Source organism: Anomalospiza imberbis, chromosome 2 (assembly GCF_031753505.1).
Source record: "Anomalospiza imberbis isolate Cuckoo-Finch-1a 21T00152 chromosome 2, ASM3175350v1, whole genome shotgun sequence".
In the NCBI taxonomy this organism is placed as follows: domain Eukaryota; kingdom Metazoa; phylum Chordata; class Aves; order Passeriformes; family Viduidae; genus Anomalospiza; species Anomalospiza imberbis.
This window is the reverse complement of record NC_089682.1, coordinates 13,418,581-13,438,582: the sequence shown is the minus strand read 5'-3', so window position 1 is coordinate 13,438,582 and position 20,002 is coordinate 13,418,581. Positions and strand designations below refer to the sequence as shown.

Genomic DNA, 20,002 nt, shown 5'->3' with positions numbered 1-20,002 from the left:
ATCCTTAAGACCATAGGTGACACAACAATAAACAAAGAATACACCATAGGGAGGGCTTGAAGAAATGGGAGAGAGTCAGGTGCAGAAGAAAGCAAAAGGGCAGAAAAAGTGAGGATGCAGAAAAGACTTAGAGGGTTATGAGTGTGGTGGGACTATAGAGAAATATAAGAATTTGGGAGATGCCAGAGGATAAATGAAAGACTGCAGAGGAATATGGGTAATCTAAAGAGCTTTGAAGAAGCATTGACCATCATGTATTTGGTTAATGCAGGAATTCAGTGAAGTTTCATGCAGGTAACAACAGGACAAGGGGGAACAATTTTAGCAGAGGGTATATTTAGATAGGTGTTCTGAGGAGATTCTGTACTGTGAGGGTTGTAGGCACTGGAACAAACTGCCCAGGGAAGCTGTGGATCCCCATCCCTTGGAAGTATTGCAAGCCAGGTTGGATGGGGCTTTGAGCAACCTCGTGGAAGCAGTCTAGTGTTAGCTGTCCCTGCGCATGGCAGGGGGGGTGAAATTAGGTGATCTTTAAGATGCCTTCCAACCCAAACTGTTCTGTGATTCTAAAATTAATCTAAATAAGGACATCTAGCTGTCTGACCTGTTTAAATGCACGCTTTCAAGATATGGAGGTTTTGTATGCTGGTTAAAAGGTGTTTCGTGGAATAGCACTGCATCCAGATGAGTAAAACATCAGCACTGGAATCACTAGCTCAGTCTTCTGCTGCCTTGCTGTTGTGAGTTCCAATCAGCTTTTCCTTCTGTCTTTCCCTCTTTCTTTTCCTGATTTCTTGCCTCATTTCTCTAGGTTGCTGTGCTACCCTTCAGTATTGAATGGTTTTAAAGGCTGGTGTGTTTCCCACTTGGGTGCCCTCTTAACAGGAGGAGGACAGTGAGGCATCCCAGCTGAAGTTCCTTGGGATGTAATTTAAACTAACCAGCATTGAGGGAGAAATCTTCTAATTTCAACACCTTAATGCAGCTGCCACCAGACTTTCCTAAATAACAGAAAAGCTGGTGAGAGATTGTACCTCTTGATTTCTCCTCCAGCGCTGTGTTTAGGGTAGGAAGATGGCTGCCAATGGTTAAGTCTTTCCAGGGCCCCTTATTTTCTGGAAGTTGAGCTTTTGCAGTTCTAAAAAATAGGAGGAAGGGTGGACACTGGCTATTTTTTATTCTCTCTTTCCAGATTAAGAAAACCAGTTTCTGTTCTCACATCTTGTTACAGAATGGTCAGTTTCCTCTGGAAAAATCCTTACTCCTTGACTACACTGCTATGGACTGGGAGAGCTGTCTGGTGTGGTTGGAGTGAGTGTGCAAGGGGACCTTGCACTGGAGCTGAGTTTTTAGGCATTTGTGAGACAGGAGAAGAGATGGTGCTACCCTTCAGTCCAGTGCCTTGTTCAAACACCAGCAGCTGCAGAGTCAGGGCAAATGCTGAGCCAGACATTGCGTTCGAGCAGGACTTGGCTGTGTGCGGAGGCACCGCTGTCCTTCAGGAGCCCCTGGGAAGTCTCCTTTCCTTATGTGTGCCCTGGTGGACATGGTCTGGTGGGTGTGGTAGCTAAGCATGATAATTTTCGTTTCATGACTGAATGCTTTATGCTTAGTCATGGTTAAATTTGCTTTTCCACTGTTCATAATTCACCAGTTCTTTTAAGACACCATCAGTTTCCTGCTGCGTAATCTTAAATTCTTCCTGGGAAGGCAGGAGATTTGGAGATTTGCAGTTGGCCTCATGATGCTACAGGAAACAGTTCTGCAACCATTTCAAACCTAGATTTAAATTAATACTTTGTTGGCTAAACACAATGGTTTATTTTTAATACATCTGTTATTTTTATATTAGAAGCCTAATTTTTCTGTCAAAGAAGTGAATAACTGTGAATGAAAAATATATACCTTTTGTTCCTTCATCTGTTGATTGTGGTTTTAAATGCAATTTTTAAAAAACAGTTTGGTTGCCTGAAAATAACAAAATGTTCTTTTCATGAGTGGAAGCTCTGAAAGAAGCAGACTTACCTGCAGAAGTTAGTTCTTAATGAAATAAAGAAATCAAATATCATGGAGTAAATAAAGACTTCAAAATAGTTTTATTTTCATGTGCTCACCATTCAGTCTTTCATGGGAAGAAAGAATGCATAAATGGTGATACAAATTTAGCTACAGTTCTTCCTGTAATGCTGGGTTGTTGGTTTTTCTTTACACAAAAGAATGGATATTAAAATTAAATATTATTTGGGTTTAAAATTTTAGACGTTGGGATTTTTTTCCCTTTTTTAAACCTTCGAGTTGTCAGAAATTAAGAAAATGTAAGAAGTGGTGATATAAGTAGTTCTTAAAGTCCTTTCAAATTTAAGGTGCCTTGTCCTTGTATTCATAAATATGCCACGATATTAATACTTAATTGCATGGAAATCTTGAAATGTTTTGTTTTTTACCAGTTACTAAATGTAAGATACTCAGAAGCTATAGGGAAGGAGATACTAGGATATTATCAATAAAAAAAAAAATGTGTGTGTGTGTCTATATATCTGCCTATGTGTGCATGTATACATTTTTACATGATTTTTGTACTTTCTTTATCCATTTAAGCAGTGACTTTCAATTAGCCTGCCTGCTAATATCAGGTCACGAAACTCTATAGCTGATGCTTTATTCTTTCATGTGAGTTGTCATTCGTTTGCTTCAGTTGGCTGGCAAAGGTTGTTGTATATCCATTACCAGCAACACAGCACTTTGCATTTCTGAATTGACAAGCAGCTATATTGACCTAGCGCTTATTATGGGTCAACAGCTGCGTTAACCGACGGAAGGACTGAGGGGCAATTAAAATGAATTGGCAAAAATATATCTTCCTAATTTACTCCAATTTGTTATTTATGCTAACATTGTATGGCTTCTATGGTGACACTAAACAGAATGGACCCAATAATGGCAATTAACATAAAAATATAATGGCTAATCAAATTGACAGCAACTGTTTCTCATCATCTCGACACACAATACATTATCAAAACAAACTATTATGAAGGAGGTAATTTCAGTGTTCTATTCAACCTGCTTCATGTGTGCAGTCAGGGAGATGTGTACCAGCAATTACAGCTGAATCTAAAAAACTAAACAAATAACTTAATCGCTGTCGTCCTCCTTTTTTCTTCTTCAGGAAGCAGTAATCAGGATTTACTAAAAATAACTGGTGTATAATAGTATAATGATGATGCATATCGTAGAATAGCTAATAAGGAATAAAATATGCTTCTGTGTGTCTTTTTTTAAAATAGGTTCACATGAAGTGGAAAAAAACTATACTGTTAAAATATATAAAAAATAACTAAGCAGTAGTAATAGTTGTCAGATGTCTCAACATGACTTGCTTAATAGTTATAGATACTTATAGCATGTCAATAAGCTGAATGTAGTAGTAAAACTTGGCTTGAATGGGCAGAAGACTGAAAAGCTAAGTTAAAGTAGAATTAAGTAGAAATACTTTACCGGTTGCTCTTCCACTGCCTTTTCAGGATCATTCTTTCTGGTATGCTGTGTGGCATTTTTCCTTTGCTCTAACCACATCCTATGCTTTATAATTGATCAAGAAAATCTCTGAGGGTTCATATATGTCTGTCTCGCCACAAAATGTATTAAAATGGATGCTACTTCCAAATTTGATGCTGTTAAAATGATCTTATTCTTTGTAATGAACAATGCCTCGAACCATTGTTGGCCAATGTCTAAAATTCAGTATATTAAACAGCAGGGAGGGGAATGTCATTCTATGGAACAAAAGCGCAAAAGATGAATTTGAAAGGTTTTAATTGTAGTGTGGTCCAGATGGATCTCATGTCTATTCCAGTAATTTCTGGAGCACAGAACAGAGGCAGTGATAGGAGAGCATCCAGGTGTGCACTTTGGAACTAAGGGAATAGCAGAGAGGCTTGCCATAACTGGCCTTCAGACCGTTTAATTGAGTATCATATTCTACAGGTACACATCTGCAGATTTTTGAACTACATGTGTGATTACTAACATGCAGTAGCCTTCACAGATGTGCACAGCAAGGTGATGATGTAGCTGTAAAGGTGTATATGCACTTGTTCTTATTTGGGTGAGACATTCCCAAATTATGGAACCACAGCTGGAGTGGGAGGAAGGGAATACAGACAAACACCTGTACTCATAAAAAAATAGACATTAATTATTTTTTTCTTAGTTCATTGTATTGTACAATATACTAAAGCACCAAAATTATTCCTTTGTCTTGTCATTCTTATGATTTCCATTTTCTTGCTAAGGCATCATTGTGATACATGTATCTGTAAGAATGGATAAATGTATTTTAAGTTTCTGTAAGAACTTAATAAGTTTAATTGATTCATTTAAGTGCTTGGTGTAAATTGTGAGGAAAGTGTAGAGGTATAATAAAGATACTTTGTAGCATAATACTAATAATAATTCCAAAAGCTGACATGAATAGAACATATAAACTGTTGGAAGAAAACCAAATAGAAATAATCACTTTTTAATAGTGGACTTAGAAATGGGTACAAAAGACACACTTTTGGGTTGAGTTTTTAACTGCTGTCTTCTTACATTACAGTATTCTGATAAGGCCCTGTACACTCAGCTCTGCTTCTACCGCTACATTTTTGATGTGGACTATGCGATGGATAAAGTGATTACTGAGGAAGATAAAGGTATGTTTAAATTTTTAATTAGTTTACTATTATTTAGTAGCAATTTGCATGCTCGACACTAGACCTACTGTACTCTTCAAATCTGTAATCTATAACATAAAACATATGAGGCTGTAATCTATAACATAAAATAGAAGACCGTATGAATTTAAGAATCCCCTGTAAAGGGGGGAATGTGTTCACTCAGAGTTCACCACTTTAAGAATGTGTTACATGCTCCCTTTCTGCTTTTGAAGTGACTGTGTTTTGGAAAATACGCTTTTCTTCCATGTTGCACCCTTAGAGAAATCTCTTTGCTTGAAGGACATGTTACCTTCAGTAAATAGATTAATTGAAAAATGTACATAATTAAAACTTACATTCAACTGTTAGTATTGAAGAGACACTTTTTATCAGGGAGAAAAATGAGGGCACGAGAAAAGCAGTAATGCAAATTATCTGCAAACCTCTCTTAAATAAAATACAAATTAACTTGATCTTAGGAAGATTTTTTTGTCTTCTCCCAGTTGCCATAAGATTTCTGAACTAAAACATTTCTAAGCTGTAACGGATCAATGGGTTTTGTGCTGCTAAGTGATTTTCAAGCTGACAGAAGAACATTTCTGAGAGTTGGCTAATGCTTGGAATTCTGAAAAAAGACATATTTGGGTCCGACCACTGAAGTATGATGTCCACAGAGAGCACTGGGCTGTGCCCTCTGTGGATCTGGAGATGCCTGTGAAGAAAAGGTGCTGCTGTTGGGACTCTCTGTCTTCTGACGGCTGCTCTGCTGTCAAAATCATCCCCACCCCTGCCCTGCCCTGCAGTTAAGTTACTGGGTGATAATAAGAGATTAAATAAAACTCAGTCTTTCTAAATGTATTTTGATAAGCCATGTATGGAAATGAGCTAAGACTGCTCAAATAAGCAAACAGGCTGCTTTTGGCCTGTTGTGCTTATGTTTCTTCTTGCAGAGGTTCTCCTTTCCTCTCCTAATCACTCTAAGTCAGCGAACTCACTCTGATGCTTGCATTTCACTGTAGCTTTGTACATCCAAGGAGGTCACAGTGCTGTAGCCATGTTAGTCTATTACATCTTTGGAGATGTATTGAAGGAGTGCTATGGAGTGGATTCTGCTGGTGGCTGAAACCACACTGTGTGTAGATCTCTCACCCAGTATAAGGGCGTAAGAGTAGAAATCATCAGTTGAGATCACTTCATGGGTGGTCACATCTAATCCCCTGCTACAGCATTCCACTGCATTTTTCAGGACTGCAAGTTTCTGAAACTTCATTAAGAAACCTGTGAGTGGTGGTTCTCCTTTTGCTGCAGTTCCAAAGTGTGTTTCAGCCTATCGATCTGTGATGACTAATGATGAAAAATTCACTATGATTTTCACTTAAATTTCACTATAATTTTCATGTTTTAACTTGTTTGTGGCTATTTTATGGCCATTCAGTAAAAGTTTATTTGTTTTGCTTCCCTGATGTTCTCTGCTATGCTTTTGGAAACAGTGATGACATCTCTGTTTTGTTTAGCGACTAAGGCAGAGGCACACTCAGCTTTTTTTAAGAAGAATTGGTCTCTGCTGTATGAGTCTTAGCACCTTTGTGTGCAGTCTTTTCTAGGTTGAATTAATCTTTGGAATATGAAAATCTAGATATTATGTAGTATTTCAGATAGTATCTCTCTCTCAGTGTCTTGTACACTGGGTCTGTATATTTGCTAGAATTAAATCTTCTGGTGCTTTCTTGAACCACCTACATCCTGTTCAAAGCTGTTCATATCATCAGCTTGTACAGAAGTAATGATAGAAAAACATCCTGAGGTTTGAGAGGGTTTCTTTTCCTCCAGTCATTTCAGAATCATGGGTTTATTCATATCTCAGGCTCATGCTACTTTTTTTTAACTTAATTTTCCTGGTTTCATTAATTTTGACTGCTTTATCTCATTTGTAATATTAGACTGCAAGGTTAATAAATTCTCTCTGAAAAATATTATGGTGGCTTCTGAATCCACGTAATTTACCACCTTCTGCTTTAATGGGGAAATGTTTCTTGGACCCTGACCACTAAGTTCAATAAAATTAGTTTTCTGGGTAATTCTTAAGGAATTGTAAGAATTCTAGTAGGACTTCTTTCTCTTGGAAAGTTAACCTTTCAGCATGGTGTATTTTTCTCTTTTTCATAGCTGTTTGAAAATTATTCTATTATCTTCTTCAGCAAGCCAGTGATTTCAGTCTTGGTGTTGCAGCAGGAGTCAAGGGCAGATAAATTAAATCTCTTAATTTTCCTTTGATTTGCCTTTGACAATTGGTTCTCTTCAAAGCAATTGGCTATGTGGGTGTGGTAAGCCTATGTATAATTCTGTCCCATTTTTCAGATTTCTTTTGGGAGGAATATGTCTTGCTACAGTATCTGCAGTATTTCACAATAATTATCCATGGCTATTTGTGCCACCTTTTTATTTTATAGATACCAGTGTCCTCTGTTTTGTTGTAACATATTTTACTGATGTGATACACTTCATGTCAAACAGTGTAGGATTAAATAATTTTCAAATACAATTTTTGTTGTAGGTCTGAAATGGAAATCTAGTGAACTCCCCCTTTATAGCATGAAGCTAGTGTTTATTTTCCCTTGTAACAAAAAAGATTTTGTTTCCATGCCATCATTCACAAGCCATTTTGTCCGTGATCTGTGATCAGTGCCTTTATCAAAAATGGTGGCCAAATGTACATGTAGGTTTTATATATCTTTGGTATTTTCAGTCTCCTATTTTTATGTGACTAAACCACTGCTTGAGTCTTGTTTTGATTTTGGTTTGGGGAGATTTTTTGCTTTGTTTTGGTCATTGTTTCGTGAAGCCCAAATTGCAAGGACTTTGTTGTTTCTTCCTCTTACTGCCATTTTTCCTGAATTTTTAAACACCAGTTCTTCTTTTTTGTAGGTTCTGTTTATTCCTGTTAGCAGCTTTAGTTTTTATTTATCTTGGAATGTTCTTCTTTAAAAAGAAAAAAGTTTTGATGGCTAGAGATTGAAGATATAAATCTGTTTTCCACTGTAGTTTGAAGGAATTCATGTCTTATCACATTCAGAACCTTGAGATTTCGCTACTAGTTCACTTGCATTTTCTGTTCTTGCCTCTTCAAAATACAGAATCTTAATTACAGAGCAGGTTTTGTTTGTTCAGCTATTCATACTGAAGACCCATACTATTTGTTGAAATGAAATCTAAAATAGTAATTGCGAAATCAGTGGGAGTTCAAAAAGATATCCAAGCTGCTTCCTTTCCCTGCTAGAGGATCAATACCACAGCCTACTTTTTACAGATGGGCTAAATTTAAAAATCCTCTGGCAATGCAGGTTCTACAACTTGGCAGGCTGTACACACAATTTCTTGTGGTGTTTGGTGTTTTCACTGTACTTACTGTAGAGAGCTGGTCTTGGTATCTGAGGTGAACTTTGTTTTCTGAAGCTTATTCTGTGCACGATGGGTTATACACTGTTCTCCTAGAGAGTTTTACATATTTAAAACATGCAATGCTGTATTCTGAGTCTCTTTCAACTGCTAACCTGTTTTGTGGAGGAACAGCAGGAGAGTTCTCCAACTTCTCTGTGTGTTTGGTTGTTGGTTTTTTTGGTTGGTTTTTTTGTTTGTTGGTTTTTTTTTTTTTTCTAGATCTCCAGTAGGTCAGGCCTACCACAGAGGAATACAGCAAAAGGATTAATTAATATGTTTTACAGACTCTTCTTCTGCTTATTTATACCAGTGTGGTGGTTACAGCATCGTTCACTCATGTTTTATTTGGTATCTACTGTAATCATTACATAGTTACTGTTCCTTCTTTTTCTTGTAAGAATCAAGAATAAGCTGACTGGTCTATGTGATATTGTTTCAGTGACTGGAAAAGTTAGCTGTAAATTATACCACTCAGGAATATTTGGATGATACAGTTATGGGTCTTTTGTCCTATTATTAATACTAGCATTTCTCCTCCAAACCAACATTTCCTTTCATCTGGAACTTTAAGGTCTGTTATGATGATACAATTTAATAGATTAACATTGTGATACAGTACAAGCTTCTTAGTTGTCATACTACAAAAAGTGAAATTCTGGAAATTCTGGGCTGTCTTTCTAAATCAACAGTTTAATTTTTAATATTGCTATGCTCAAACCCCTAATTTAAGATACCAGTAATACCAGAAGGGCTATTTGTTCTCATTTTTTTTTTAATCTGAAAAGGAAAAAAATGCTCTGTTGTGAGTAGCAACATACTCAGCATGTTTTCAGTACTTTCTGATAGGTTTTGAAGCTGGGCTGTGGGTTTAATCAGACATTGCTACTTAGGTGAGCAAGCAGAGCAGTAAAAACCAGCAAGAGTAGCAAAGTAGTAGCATCCTCTCTTAATATAGATGAAAAAGGATAGGCCAACTATCAGTGATTTTGAACATTTGAGGTTCAAATACAGGAGTATGCTCACTCTGTGTGCCTTACTCCAGAATTGGCACCAATGTATTTTTATGGCTGTGTCATTAGGAGATCAAAATAGAGTGTAGTAATCTTTATCTCATTATTCCATTCAAACATTGGCATTGTTAAATATTCAAAGATATTACTGTTTTCATTTGCTTCTAATACAGTGAAATGAAAACCTCTGAAAGAGAAATGGAGGCCCCATAAAGTCACTACAACTTGTGTGCCTTGCACAGATGTCTCCAGTGCAGTTTCCCCTGACATCATCTGTCATCAAACAGAAGATAAGGATGCTGCAACCTACTTATTCTCAGTGCATTAGTATCACTGAGCCTGTTTCTGGTGCTGTGATCTTTTTGGAGAAACAGGATCGTGGTCTTAGGATTTTTGTCTGTTCCATACTGTAGAAAGGGGCTGGAAGCTACTGCCCTTTGACTGTCCCATTTCTCTGAGAGGGAAGGTCACAAATGCTGTTTGCAAGACTTCTAAGTATTTCAGAGACAGAAAGTGCAGAGCTGCTGTGGCGGATTCTTTCCCAGAATCTATTTAACAACCCATGGAGGTTTGATTCTGAAAAGTCTCATCATATCCTCTTAATGGATAAGCAGAAGAAAATGAGGATGGGCGGAAGATAACTTTGGGAAAAGCAGTTAAATATTCCTGTGTAATAGGGAGACCTACATCTTTGAAGTATATGCCACTTTGTGGAAATAGAATGTAATTGTTTTGATCATATACTTACAGGCTGTGGTTTTGTAAAACCAAATGCATATTCAAAGGATGTTTTCATGCTTTTATTACAGCTTCTTGTGTGCACCTCACTCCACCCTTCCATGCAAACATCAAAAATCCCTAGTTTACTTTATGGATGAATAAACTGAAAAATTATATTGGGGAAAAAAGACGCTCTTCTGGGCTGTTAGACCTGGATATTAAAAAAAAAAAAAAAAAAAAAAATCAGCTCAGAATATTTGTGTGAATCCTGTCAGTTCAGTGGTGAGTGTTTTTCCTCAATGTGTTTATAACTTGGTATGTCAAGTAGCAGACTGAAGTGATTTTTTTTTTAATGGAAGACTTTTTGTAAATCAGAACAATTTGCCACATTTTTTGTCAATATACAGACAGAAGGCTACAGCAAAGTGCTTGTTGCAATAGTTACGAAAGGGGATACAGTTTTCTACATGTGTGTTCCAGTGGACCATAAGGAGAGATTGTATCAATTACCTAGGTGTATCTCTGTGTGTGTGCGCATTTATTTGTGAGATGGCAGCTGCTGAAACCTGGTCTGTCTCTTTTCAGAAGGAGCAGTTCAATAAACAAAACATTTCTGATGGCTTCACATCTCCAGGCACCATCACTAAGGCTTCAGTTCACTGTAGTGATCTCCACATCCAAGCAAATAAAAGCTCCTCTGCACATTTGCTGTCAAGTACTTTGTCTTCCAATCATGTTGTTTTGAAGAGACTGTAAAATAATAATTTTCAATAATTTAATCTGAGTCTTTCTTCAAAAGCACTTGTTCATTTTTCCTTAATATGTTGTTTTGAAGAGAAAGACTTGTGATTTTTTTTTTTAAATTTGAGTCACTATTTCTTGAGTGTTTTTAAGTCCTAACTTTTTTGGAAAGCAAAACCTACTGAAAATTATTTGCAATAGGGTTTTTGTGCCTTTTGAAGTAATACGTGGCCAGTTAGATTATCTTTAAATCTTAGGTTATCCTCCCCTAATGCTCATGCCTTTTTTATTGGTATTAGAAATATTTAAGATCTTAAGTGTAATGTTTTCTCCATTCTGTTTCTGTTCCTGTTGTCTTTTTTTTAAACCTACAAAATCTAAATAAACCCCATTAACACTGTACATTTCTATAACCCTTTCTCTGAGCATAAAATATAATGGGTTGGTACACCTCTCTTGGAGTTGTTTTCTCTTCTTGTGAAGGAAATAAATAGAAGTAATGAGTTAAAACAGTTATATCTACAATGTGGGAAATCTTTGGCATGAGAGGAGCACATTTACTGTGGCTCAGACACTAAAAAAAGGGTTTTGATTAATGAAGACTTTTATCCCTTGCACATTGTATTGGTGTTGCAGATGGGATGAAGTAGTGGCTTAGCTAATTTCTGACTCTTCATAAATTGGAATGGTTATTTGACCATGGGGTTTTTTTATATGTGGAAAAAAGTGAACAGAAATTTCTTCTCATTTGCACTTCAGGATTTTTTTCCTACTGAAGTATGAATAGGTGCAGGTCAGCTTGTCATCTCTAACCATGCAGTGGTGCCATCTCTCTGGTGTTATCTGCCTCCTCCTTTATCAGTTCTCTTGTGAGTTTCTCTAAACAGAAAATATTTCTAAAGCAGTTTTTTCTTCAGTTTCTTTTCTGTCTGAAACACAGACATTTTTATTATAGAGACCTTTGTCTTTCTGGTTTCATCTCCTTAGTAAAGTTTGGGTGTGGTTTTTTTTTGTTTTTGGTTTTTTTTTTTTTTTTTATGGGAGTCAGTTCTGCTGTTGTTCACTGCAAGTCAGAAATGACAGCATTTTAGTGACTACAGCTTCTCACAGCAGTTTGCTCTTTTCTGTAGAAAAAGTGCAAGACTAGCATGTTTTTCCTTTTAGAAGACCCAAAAGTTTTATGGATCTGATGGTGCTAAAAAAAAAGTTACAAATTCCTATATTTTAGATACCAAAATTCTGACATCAGTGCTACTTCTAAAGAAATTATTTTAGTAGAAATTGGAAATATAAATGTAAACAATTTAACTCTGTAAAGTGCATTCAGGATATGTCTGCCTAGACATCAGAAAGATAATGTAAAGCTAAGGCTTAAAGAGATTTTTTAAAAGATACAATTATCTGTATGATTTTTAAGTCTCATAAGAAATGTATTTTAGAACTTGCCAGTGATGGCTTATAATCACTTTGATATTTTGAGGAAAATGGTAGCTTTAAACAGATGATACAGAATTTATTTTTAAAAATGTATTGTGCTTATACAGTTGATGGCTTTTATTTCCATAATGTTTTTTACTACATAATTATACATCTTAATTACGTAATTACCGTCATAATTATTATGTAATTACATGTAGTTCCACTAATTACAAAATCAGGAAGTGTAATTATCTACTAAAAACTTTCTGAAATCTTATTTGTTCACTAGAGATTATTTAAAAGACCAGTGACCTACTGAAGATGGTGTGCAGTGTTGTACTTCACACCAGCACTCTTTTTCCCCTTCCACATGGGCAGTACAGTTTGGCAGGGTTGTGGAAGGGCTTCTCATCTTTAATTATGACTTGCCTTGATATGAGGTTGGAGAACTCAACTGTGCTGCCTGCAAATTTAGAGCTTCTTAATTTTTGCTGTTGATACCTCCTGTCTTTAAACTTAAAGACTCTGTAGCTGAGCAGCCAGGAGGTAGCATGGTTTGAGTGAGCACCTTTGTGACTTTGTTTGTATTCTGGTTGAGGGTGTCTGGTTCAGGTGTTTGGTGTCAGGTGTAAAGATACTTGAGAAAGTTTGTTTATGGCCGTGTATATGTGGAGTGAAAGCTTGACTCCACAAAACATAAAGGGAATGCAGTTGATTTCTCATGTCTAAAGATCTTTTATTGCATAAAACTGCTTTTGAAAAAATGTTTTCCTGTATTGATATGCACTTATGTCTGTATGTTGTTTTATTAATAACTATTGCACATTCTTGATTATAAATTTGTCTAATTGCAGTTGGAAACCAAAAATAGTTTACTGCATGTTATAGAAGAGTAAAATTAATATTCAGGACAATCAATCGTTCTTTTGTCTTGGTGTTGCATTAAAAGAAGATAGTTACTGTATTTTCTATATGTTAAATAAATCATGTGCTACCTTTAGTAGTTTGAATGAAAAGAGTATTGTAAAGTATTAGATTTGGTGTTTTTTTTTGTTCTCTAACACTGTGATGTATCACAATGGCATCAGAGATACAAATCTTTTTCTCACATGCATTGTGACAGCAAGCATTTATTTATTAAGTCAGAGTATTAAAATCACCAAGAAGAAGTACACTTTCAGTGACAGAAAGCAGAATTAATATGAAAGGGATAATTTTTAAAAAGTGATCACTAGCTGTGATACTCATAAAAAGGAAGAAAATTTTAAGACATGTCAGAAGGGAAATGGTGAAAAAGAAACGTGAAGAAAGGGGGCACTGAAATACTGAAATTTCTTTGGAACACCTCAAGACTTAATACTGTGTTGCACATGTATGAGAGTGTAATTTTTCTGTGCTTGTTACGTAAGGCAACTGTGTTATTGAATACTTGCCAAAAGCTATTCTTAGCTCCCAAACTTGGCCTGGGTTTGCAGTTGATGTGAATATGTCATCTTGATGTTAAATGCAATTACCTCAACTCACATCTCCTAAGTATGTGAGTCCTAAAGAGAAATTGTCTCCAAACCCATTTAAATTATATGGACCATTAAAAGAAACAGGTGGAGTCATTATTTGTGAAAACAGGAGTCTTATTTAATCTCCAAGATCTAAATTATTGCTGCAAATAAAATTATGTTAATTATTATACTCACTGAAGTATAATAACTGCACGGGAGACATTTCTTTTGAAATATCTTTCCATATCCTCAATAAACAAAGGATTTCTATCAAATACATTATGAAAATATAGTTATGCTCTCTTCTCTAAGAAATGGATGGAGATAATCTCTTCTTTTATTAGGGACTAGTAAACCATGTAGAGAATAGCATAATGGAAAATTTTTGTTTTATTCCATAGGGGATACAAAAATGGTGCATGATAAATGTGTAAAAATGCAGCACAAGACAAATAAGTGTCTAAATGCAGCTTAAATTTGGTTTATTTAAATTTAAAAAATACTGCCTTCCATAAAGGATTATTACATTTTTGCCATCTCTATATCAGGAAATTGTGGTGGTAGCAACCAATCCCAATTGATGTATTTCTGGAGGAGCAGGGGCAATTGAGCACTTGAAGCCATGGGTGTAGCTGCCTTGAAAATAAGGAATGCACTAGACAGTGTTTGGAGTACATATTCCAGAAAAGAAATACCTCTCTGTCTTGTGGGCAGAGCCTCCACTTGCAGTTCTCTGTAAGCAAAGCCACACTCGTTCTGTGACCTTTGTAGTTATTTTGATGTTGATCTCATTCTGACAATCCAACTACCAAATTTCATGTTTCTGTCTAATGTGATTGTCTTTTGAGAGCAGATTATTCATCTGTGACAGGCCAAAACGTGGTTCAGCCTTTAAAAAAAATTACAGAAGGATATTCTTGTCCTGGCTTGCCCCTGTTCTGGGAGGGGTAGAGATGGGTACAAGGGGCAGCTGGTCAGGTTAGGGAGCTCTTTGTTTTTATCTGGCAGAAATAGGTTTGGAAGAAGTTGATCCTGCAAGGATTACAACTGTTAAATGCATATCAAAAAGTTTTCCTATCTTATATTATTTAACTCAGAATATAATAATGTAATTGTTTTGACATGAAAACGTTACGTACTGTAGTATTTCCATTTATCTTTAAATAGACATTTTTCACTTTGTGAGAGAGGCATGCAGTAAGACAAAACAAAAAATGAATAAAAAGAAATGAGTGACAGCCTAAGCTAGTTTATTTATATTATAAAAACAAATAATATTTGACATTAATAGAATTCTACAGACTTGTAATTAAAATATTTAGCTAGTTATGGTATTGTTTTATATTTCTAATGTGACAATATATGTTCTATAAACTAACAGTAGTGCATTTGTCAGATTAATGTTTTGAGATTCTGTTAGCCGTGGTGGAGGGCACAAAAGCATTAAAAGGACTTTTTCTCTTTTTTTGATAGAGCTGAGCCTGTAGTTTAAAACGTACTTAATGAAAAATAGTGGTGAGTGACCAAAACCAATGTAGTTAACATACTTAGAGCATTAACTGCCATGTTTTTGAAGAGTAATGTTAAGCTATAGTAACCAGGAACATGATGTGGACTGTTTCATACTTTTGATATTGTATTGTACAGGAATTTAATGGGTTTGAAATCGGTTATCATGAATGCAAGGGCATGATAACTTGAGACTTAATTCAGTTATTTTGAGTATTACTTAATTTAAGAGATCTAAAGTGTAGCTTCTTGTTTGGAAACAAGTGCCATATGTTTTTTAAGCACTCTTGGGGATGGTGGCTCCACCACGTCCTTGGGCATCCCATTCCAGTGTTTAACCACTCTTTCAGTGACTTTTTTCCTGACATTCAACCTGAACCTCCCAACCCTGAGGCCATTTCCCCTTGTCCTGTCACTCTTTACCTGGGAGAAGAGGCCAACCCTCACCTGGCTGCAGCCTCCTGTCAGGGAGTTGTAGAGAGCAATGAAGTCTGCCCTGAGCCCCCTTTTCTCCAGGCTAAACACCCCCAGCTCCCTCAGCTGCTCCCGGGGAGCAATCGCACCAGATCCTTCACCAGCTTTGTTGCTCTTCTCGTGACACAGTCTAACAAAAAAGAGAAAGAAGCAGAGGTTCTATTTGAAGGTTTAGTTTCTGAAAGTCTGGATGTAAGTTTAAAACCGCTATTTCTATACTTTCCATTTTTGTTCTCCAAAGATTTATCAGCTGTTTCCCAGTTTAAGCTCCATTTCAGGTACCACAATGATGGAAGCAGCCATAAAGGTGACCTGGACACAAAATTTTTTCCAGTTTTTCCATAAAAACAGGAACTCTGATAAAATTCAGAAATTACAATGAAGTAATTTCAAAGTAAGTATTACAATGAAGTAAGTTCAAAGCCTTTTTGAACTTTTGAATACAGTCTGAAGACTTTGCTTCCTTTTGGTTTTATTGTTTTATTTCTGTTGTTGTGGCAAATTTTGAACACGGGAAGTATGCAGTCAGGGGCTCCTATTCAGACAAAACATGCCTTTTATTTCAGTATTTAGTCTATTAACATATAAGCATGTCAGTATTTTCTAGCAAATGCCAAAAAGTATAATTTTTGTTCTGCTGAGGCATTTAACGCTAGTGACTTCTGATAGGTACATGTGTTCTCTGTCCTGCAAGTGACTGCTAATGCTGCACTGACCCATAGGGACAACAAATATGCTTTGTTTCAGCCTGAGCCTCCAGGACCCACTTTAGCCTGTGGTGTCTGGGTTTTGGGGCAGCTCTGATATGTCTGGTTGCTGCTCTCAATGCTTCTACATTTCCAGGCATCTCTTCTGCCCTGGCAAAAACCACTCTCCCACTCGTGTAGGTCCTGGTTTTGCTCAGCTCTTCCAGCATAGAATCATAGAATGGTTTGGGTTGGAAGGGACCTTAAGATCACCTAGCCCCAGCCTCACTGCCATGGGCAGGGAACCTTCCACTAGACCAGGTTGGCTACCCAGCCTGGACTTGAACACTTCCAGGGATGGGGCATCCACAACTTCTCTGAGCAACCTGTGCCAGTGCCTCACCAACCTCACAGTAAAGAATTTCTTCCTAATATCTAATCTAAACCTGCCCTCTGAGTTTGAACCTATTTTCCCTTTTCCTGTCACTATATGCTCTTGTAAATATTCTCTCTTCATCTTTCCTGTAAGTTCCCTTTAGTGCATTCTAGTTTTCCTTCTTCCAGTTCTCTTAATGGCTTTTGGAGGGGAAATAAAATCATTGAGATAGATTCTTGAGAAGTGATAGGCTTGCTGGGTTTTCAGGAGCCCTCATCTTCACACTTCTTTTACTTACGTAAAGACTGTTCAGAGATCCTTTGGAAATAGCTTTCAGTTTCCTGCTCCCATCCATTGTCACCTGCTGCGTGTTTTAGACCCATGTCCTTCCAGGCATTGAGGTACTGATGCCTTACTGTCACGAAAGCCCTTGGCTGCTCTTGGGTTGGCATCCTTTACCAAAAAATAGATGTGAAAGGAAGGTGACAGTGCACTCAGACTTCGCAGAAGTTTCATGAGGATAAAAGAAAGAAGGGTAGATGCAACCACAGATTGCTACAGTATAGGGTAATCCTTATCCCTAATACTCCATGGTAAAGCTTTACATTACACATTCATATGTCAGGATGCCTTGCAGTTACTTGTCTGGGTGCCTCTACCCTTGACTATAGAAACAATACTTGTGATTCAGCATTATGCTTCAAAAATTACATTTCACTTTGAGGGGACTTGAGTTGTTGAGGATTTTTTGTAGCATAGCGATTATAAAGTAAACTCTCTCATGGGGAAGGAAAGGGCTGTGGGTTATTCATTTGGTCTTGGATTCTTAAGAGACAGGTAGAGAACTTCCAGTTGTCCCATCCAAATCCATGGCACTGTGTTGGTACTGTAATTAAGGGCCCAAAAAAATCTTAATACTAAGGTAACATTTTATTAGGTTGCCACAGGGATTCATGTGGACTTTTTTGTTAGAGGTTGTATTTTGTAAAGGAAATGAGAAATGCTTGTTTTGAACCATGTGAGGAAAGAGCATTAGTGCAAAATAAGAAAAAGACATCAAGGAGCAGAACAGATATGTGAAATGAATTTGACAAAGAACAATCCCAAAATTCTCGGTATGGAAAATGCAGGTGAGAGCTCTGAGGATCAAATATGTTGAAGGATTTTAAAGAGGCAACAGTAAATGAAACTAATTTGCAGTACAGCTAGACAGTCAAATAGGTCATTGCAAAATGTAGCTTTTATTTTTATGGGTTGTTTGAATCCAATGTGGTTAAAATTAGGTCTCGTGTTTCCAGTAGGAGCACCCTAAACTGGATTTCATTACACTTGTTATCCTGTGAGAAGTTTTCTCAATTAGGAAATAGTTAAATAAGATCTCTGTGTATATATTACTGAAAACTGTTGCACAGTCATGGGCACAGTCTTAAACTGGCATTAGTCATCTCTAAAAGAATTTTAGACTTGGGTTGGCTTGAAAATATAATTTTGTATCGTCTTGTTCTTGATATGTATAGTGAGGACTCTGGAGAAGTATATCAAAGAAGGGGTTTTTATTGTCCTCTAAACATAAAATATGATTTGGGAGGAAATTTCTCTTTGCAGAAATCAGCACTTTTACAGATGGAGTACATCCTTCTTGGGAAGTTTCTTCAACACTTGCAAGCTGATGTTTTTGAAACGTCTGGAGTAGGCCAATATTTCTGTTGAATAGCACATTTTTGAAGGCCATTATTATGATAAACTATGTTCTTAGCATAATTCAAGTTGGTATATATACTTTGATTTTTAAAATTGAGTTCTTTTCAAACTGGGAGCTACAAACAGCACTCAAGAAAAAAAGTACTATTGAACTTACACATAAATTTTTGCATTTAAAATTTTCCAGCAACATGGGTACTTTGTGTCCTCAAGTGTGCCTAGCCAAGAGAGGCCCAAGGAATGCCTGAAGATCAAACAAACATTCTGTTATAAAGCAAAGCTCTATAGAGCAATATATCCCAATTATAAAGATAATACAAACTACCCCAGTGACAAGCCTTTTATGTAGTAAGAAGCCACCCTTATATTTCAGCTAATAGACATTGCCTTTAATAAAAGATGCTGGACCCAGCACTCCAGATGTTTCTCTCCAGGGCTGAGCAAAGGAGACGGGTCACCTCCCTGCACCTACTGCTGATGCTCTGGCTGATGCAGCTCTGGATGCTGTTGCCTTCCTCCTGCAAGTGCCTGTTGCTGGTTTGTGTTCAGCTTGTTGTGTACACTCTCCTTACCTTGTTATGTAGGTAGTTGAGTCTGTAAATACTGTGTGAGATGGGGCTTTTCTGTTCTAGGTAAAGCCAAGCAGGCATTCCTCACCAAATATCACCAGTGGAGAATATTCTCTGCAAAGGAGTGCACTTCATCACCGCTGGCTTTAAGATCTCAAAGTTCAAGTATTTGTATATGATTTTATCAGGCTGTGGTCCTTTGTATTATGGAGAGAATTAGGCAGTTCTAGGACATGGCTCAGCTGATCTCATCTGTACTGGATCACACATGAGAAATGCCTCCTTGTTTTGCTGGTTATAAAGGAGGTCCAAGGTGGTGACTACTTCAGATCTACACAGCAGTATTACTGGAAAAATTGTACCAAGAAGATATTACCATGTTAGATGCCAAATGTGAAAAATTGATGTGTACAACACTCCAGTCACCTCGAGGTTTTTCACCAAAGAATAAAAAAGTAACATGAAAGTAGTTTTCTTTATCCTTCTCCAGTTAACAACCTCTGTTGGCTAAAGCAAAGTGAGAAAAGTGTGTTCTGAAATAAACTATTTCTACATCCCAGAATAACCTATTTTTGAAGTGTGCATAGCTAATTGTATAGACTCTGGGGAAGGCATCTCATCATGAGGAGGCAAAACTCTGTAACTTCCATCACTCCTGTAGAAAAGCCTGTCTCGAGGTCTGCAAACCAGCCAGTTAAAAATCACTTTCAGAATGGAGTTCCAGCTTCTGTCACAGGAGCAGGCTGTTGTTTTGTGGTTATTTGTGGAGAAGCAGAGGTTGTAGTTCCACACTGGTACTGTTTTTTGAAGGAACAAATCTAAGATGAAACTTCTTGTGTTGGGTCATTTGAAAATTAATTTACAGTCTTCAAGGTGAACAGTTGTTATCTATTAATAGCTATTTTTTACCCACAAAAGATTCTAGCAGTTAAAAGCCAGCTCCATCAACCTCTGCTTTTTCATATTCAGTAAATACAGGGATTTTGATAACTCCAGACAAAGTTATCATGGGGAGGAGTTTAATATTCTACAGATCATAGCACATAATCTTTCTTCCTTCTGCTTGAATGTCAAGCATGAAACAGGAAAATATACATTTACAAAGTTGACTTTAGAAGGGCCTTTAAAATATATTTTCTTGTAGCAGAGCAGCCTCAGAT

At 36.8% G+C, this 20,002-nt stretch overlaps 1 protein-coding gene across 1 annotated transcript in view; it reads left to right on the top strand.

Annotated features, from left to right (window-relative positions):
* The window catches only part of POLA1 (DNA polymerase alpha 1, catalytic subunit), a 185,085-nt gene that overhangs the window by 138,668 nt on the left and 26,415 nt on the right, over nucleotides 1-20,002 (top strand). Inside the window, 1 exon segment of the mRNA XM_068179835.1 lies at nucleotides 4,601-4,697. Within this exon segment, the coding sequence (XP_068035936.1) occupies nucleotides 4,601-4,697 (97 nt within the window).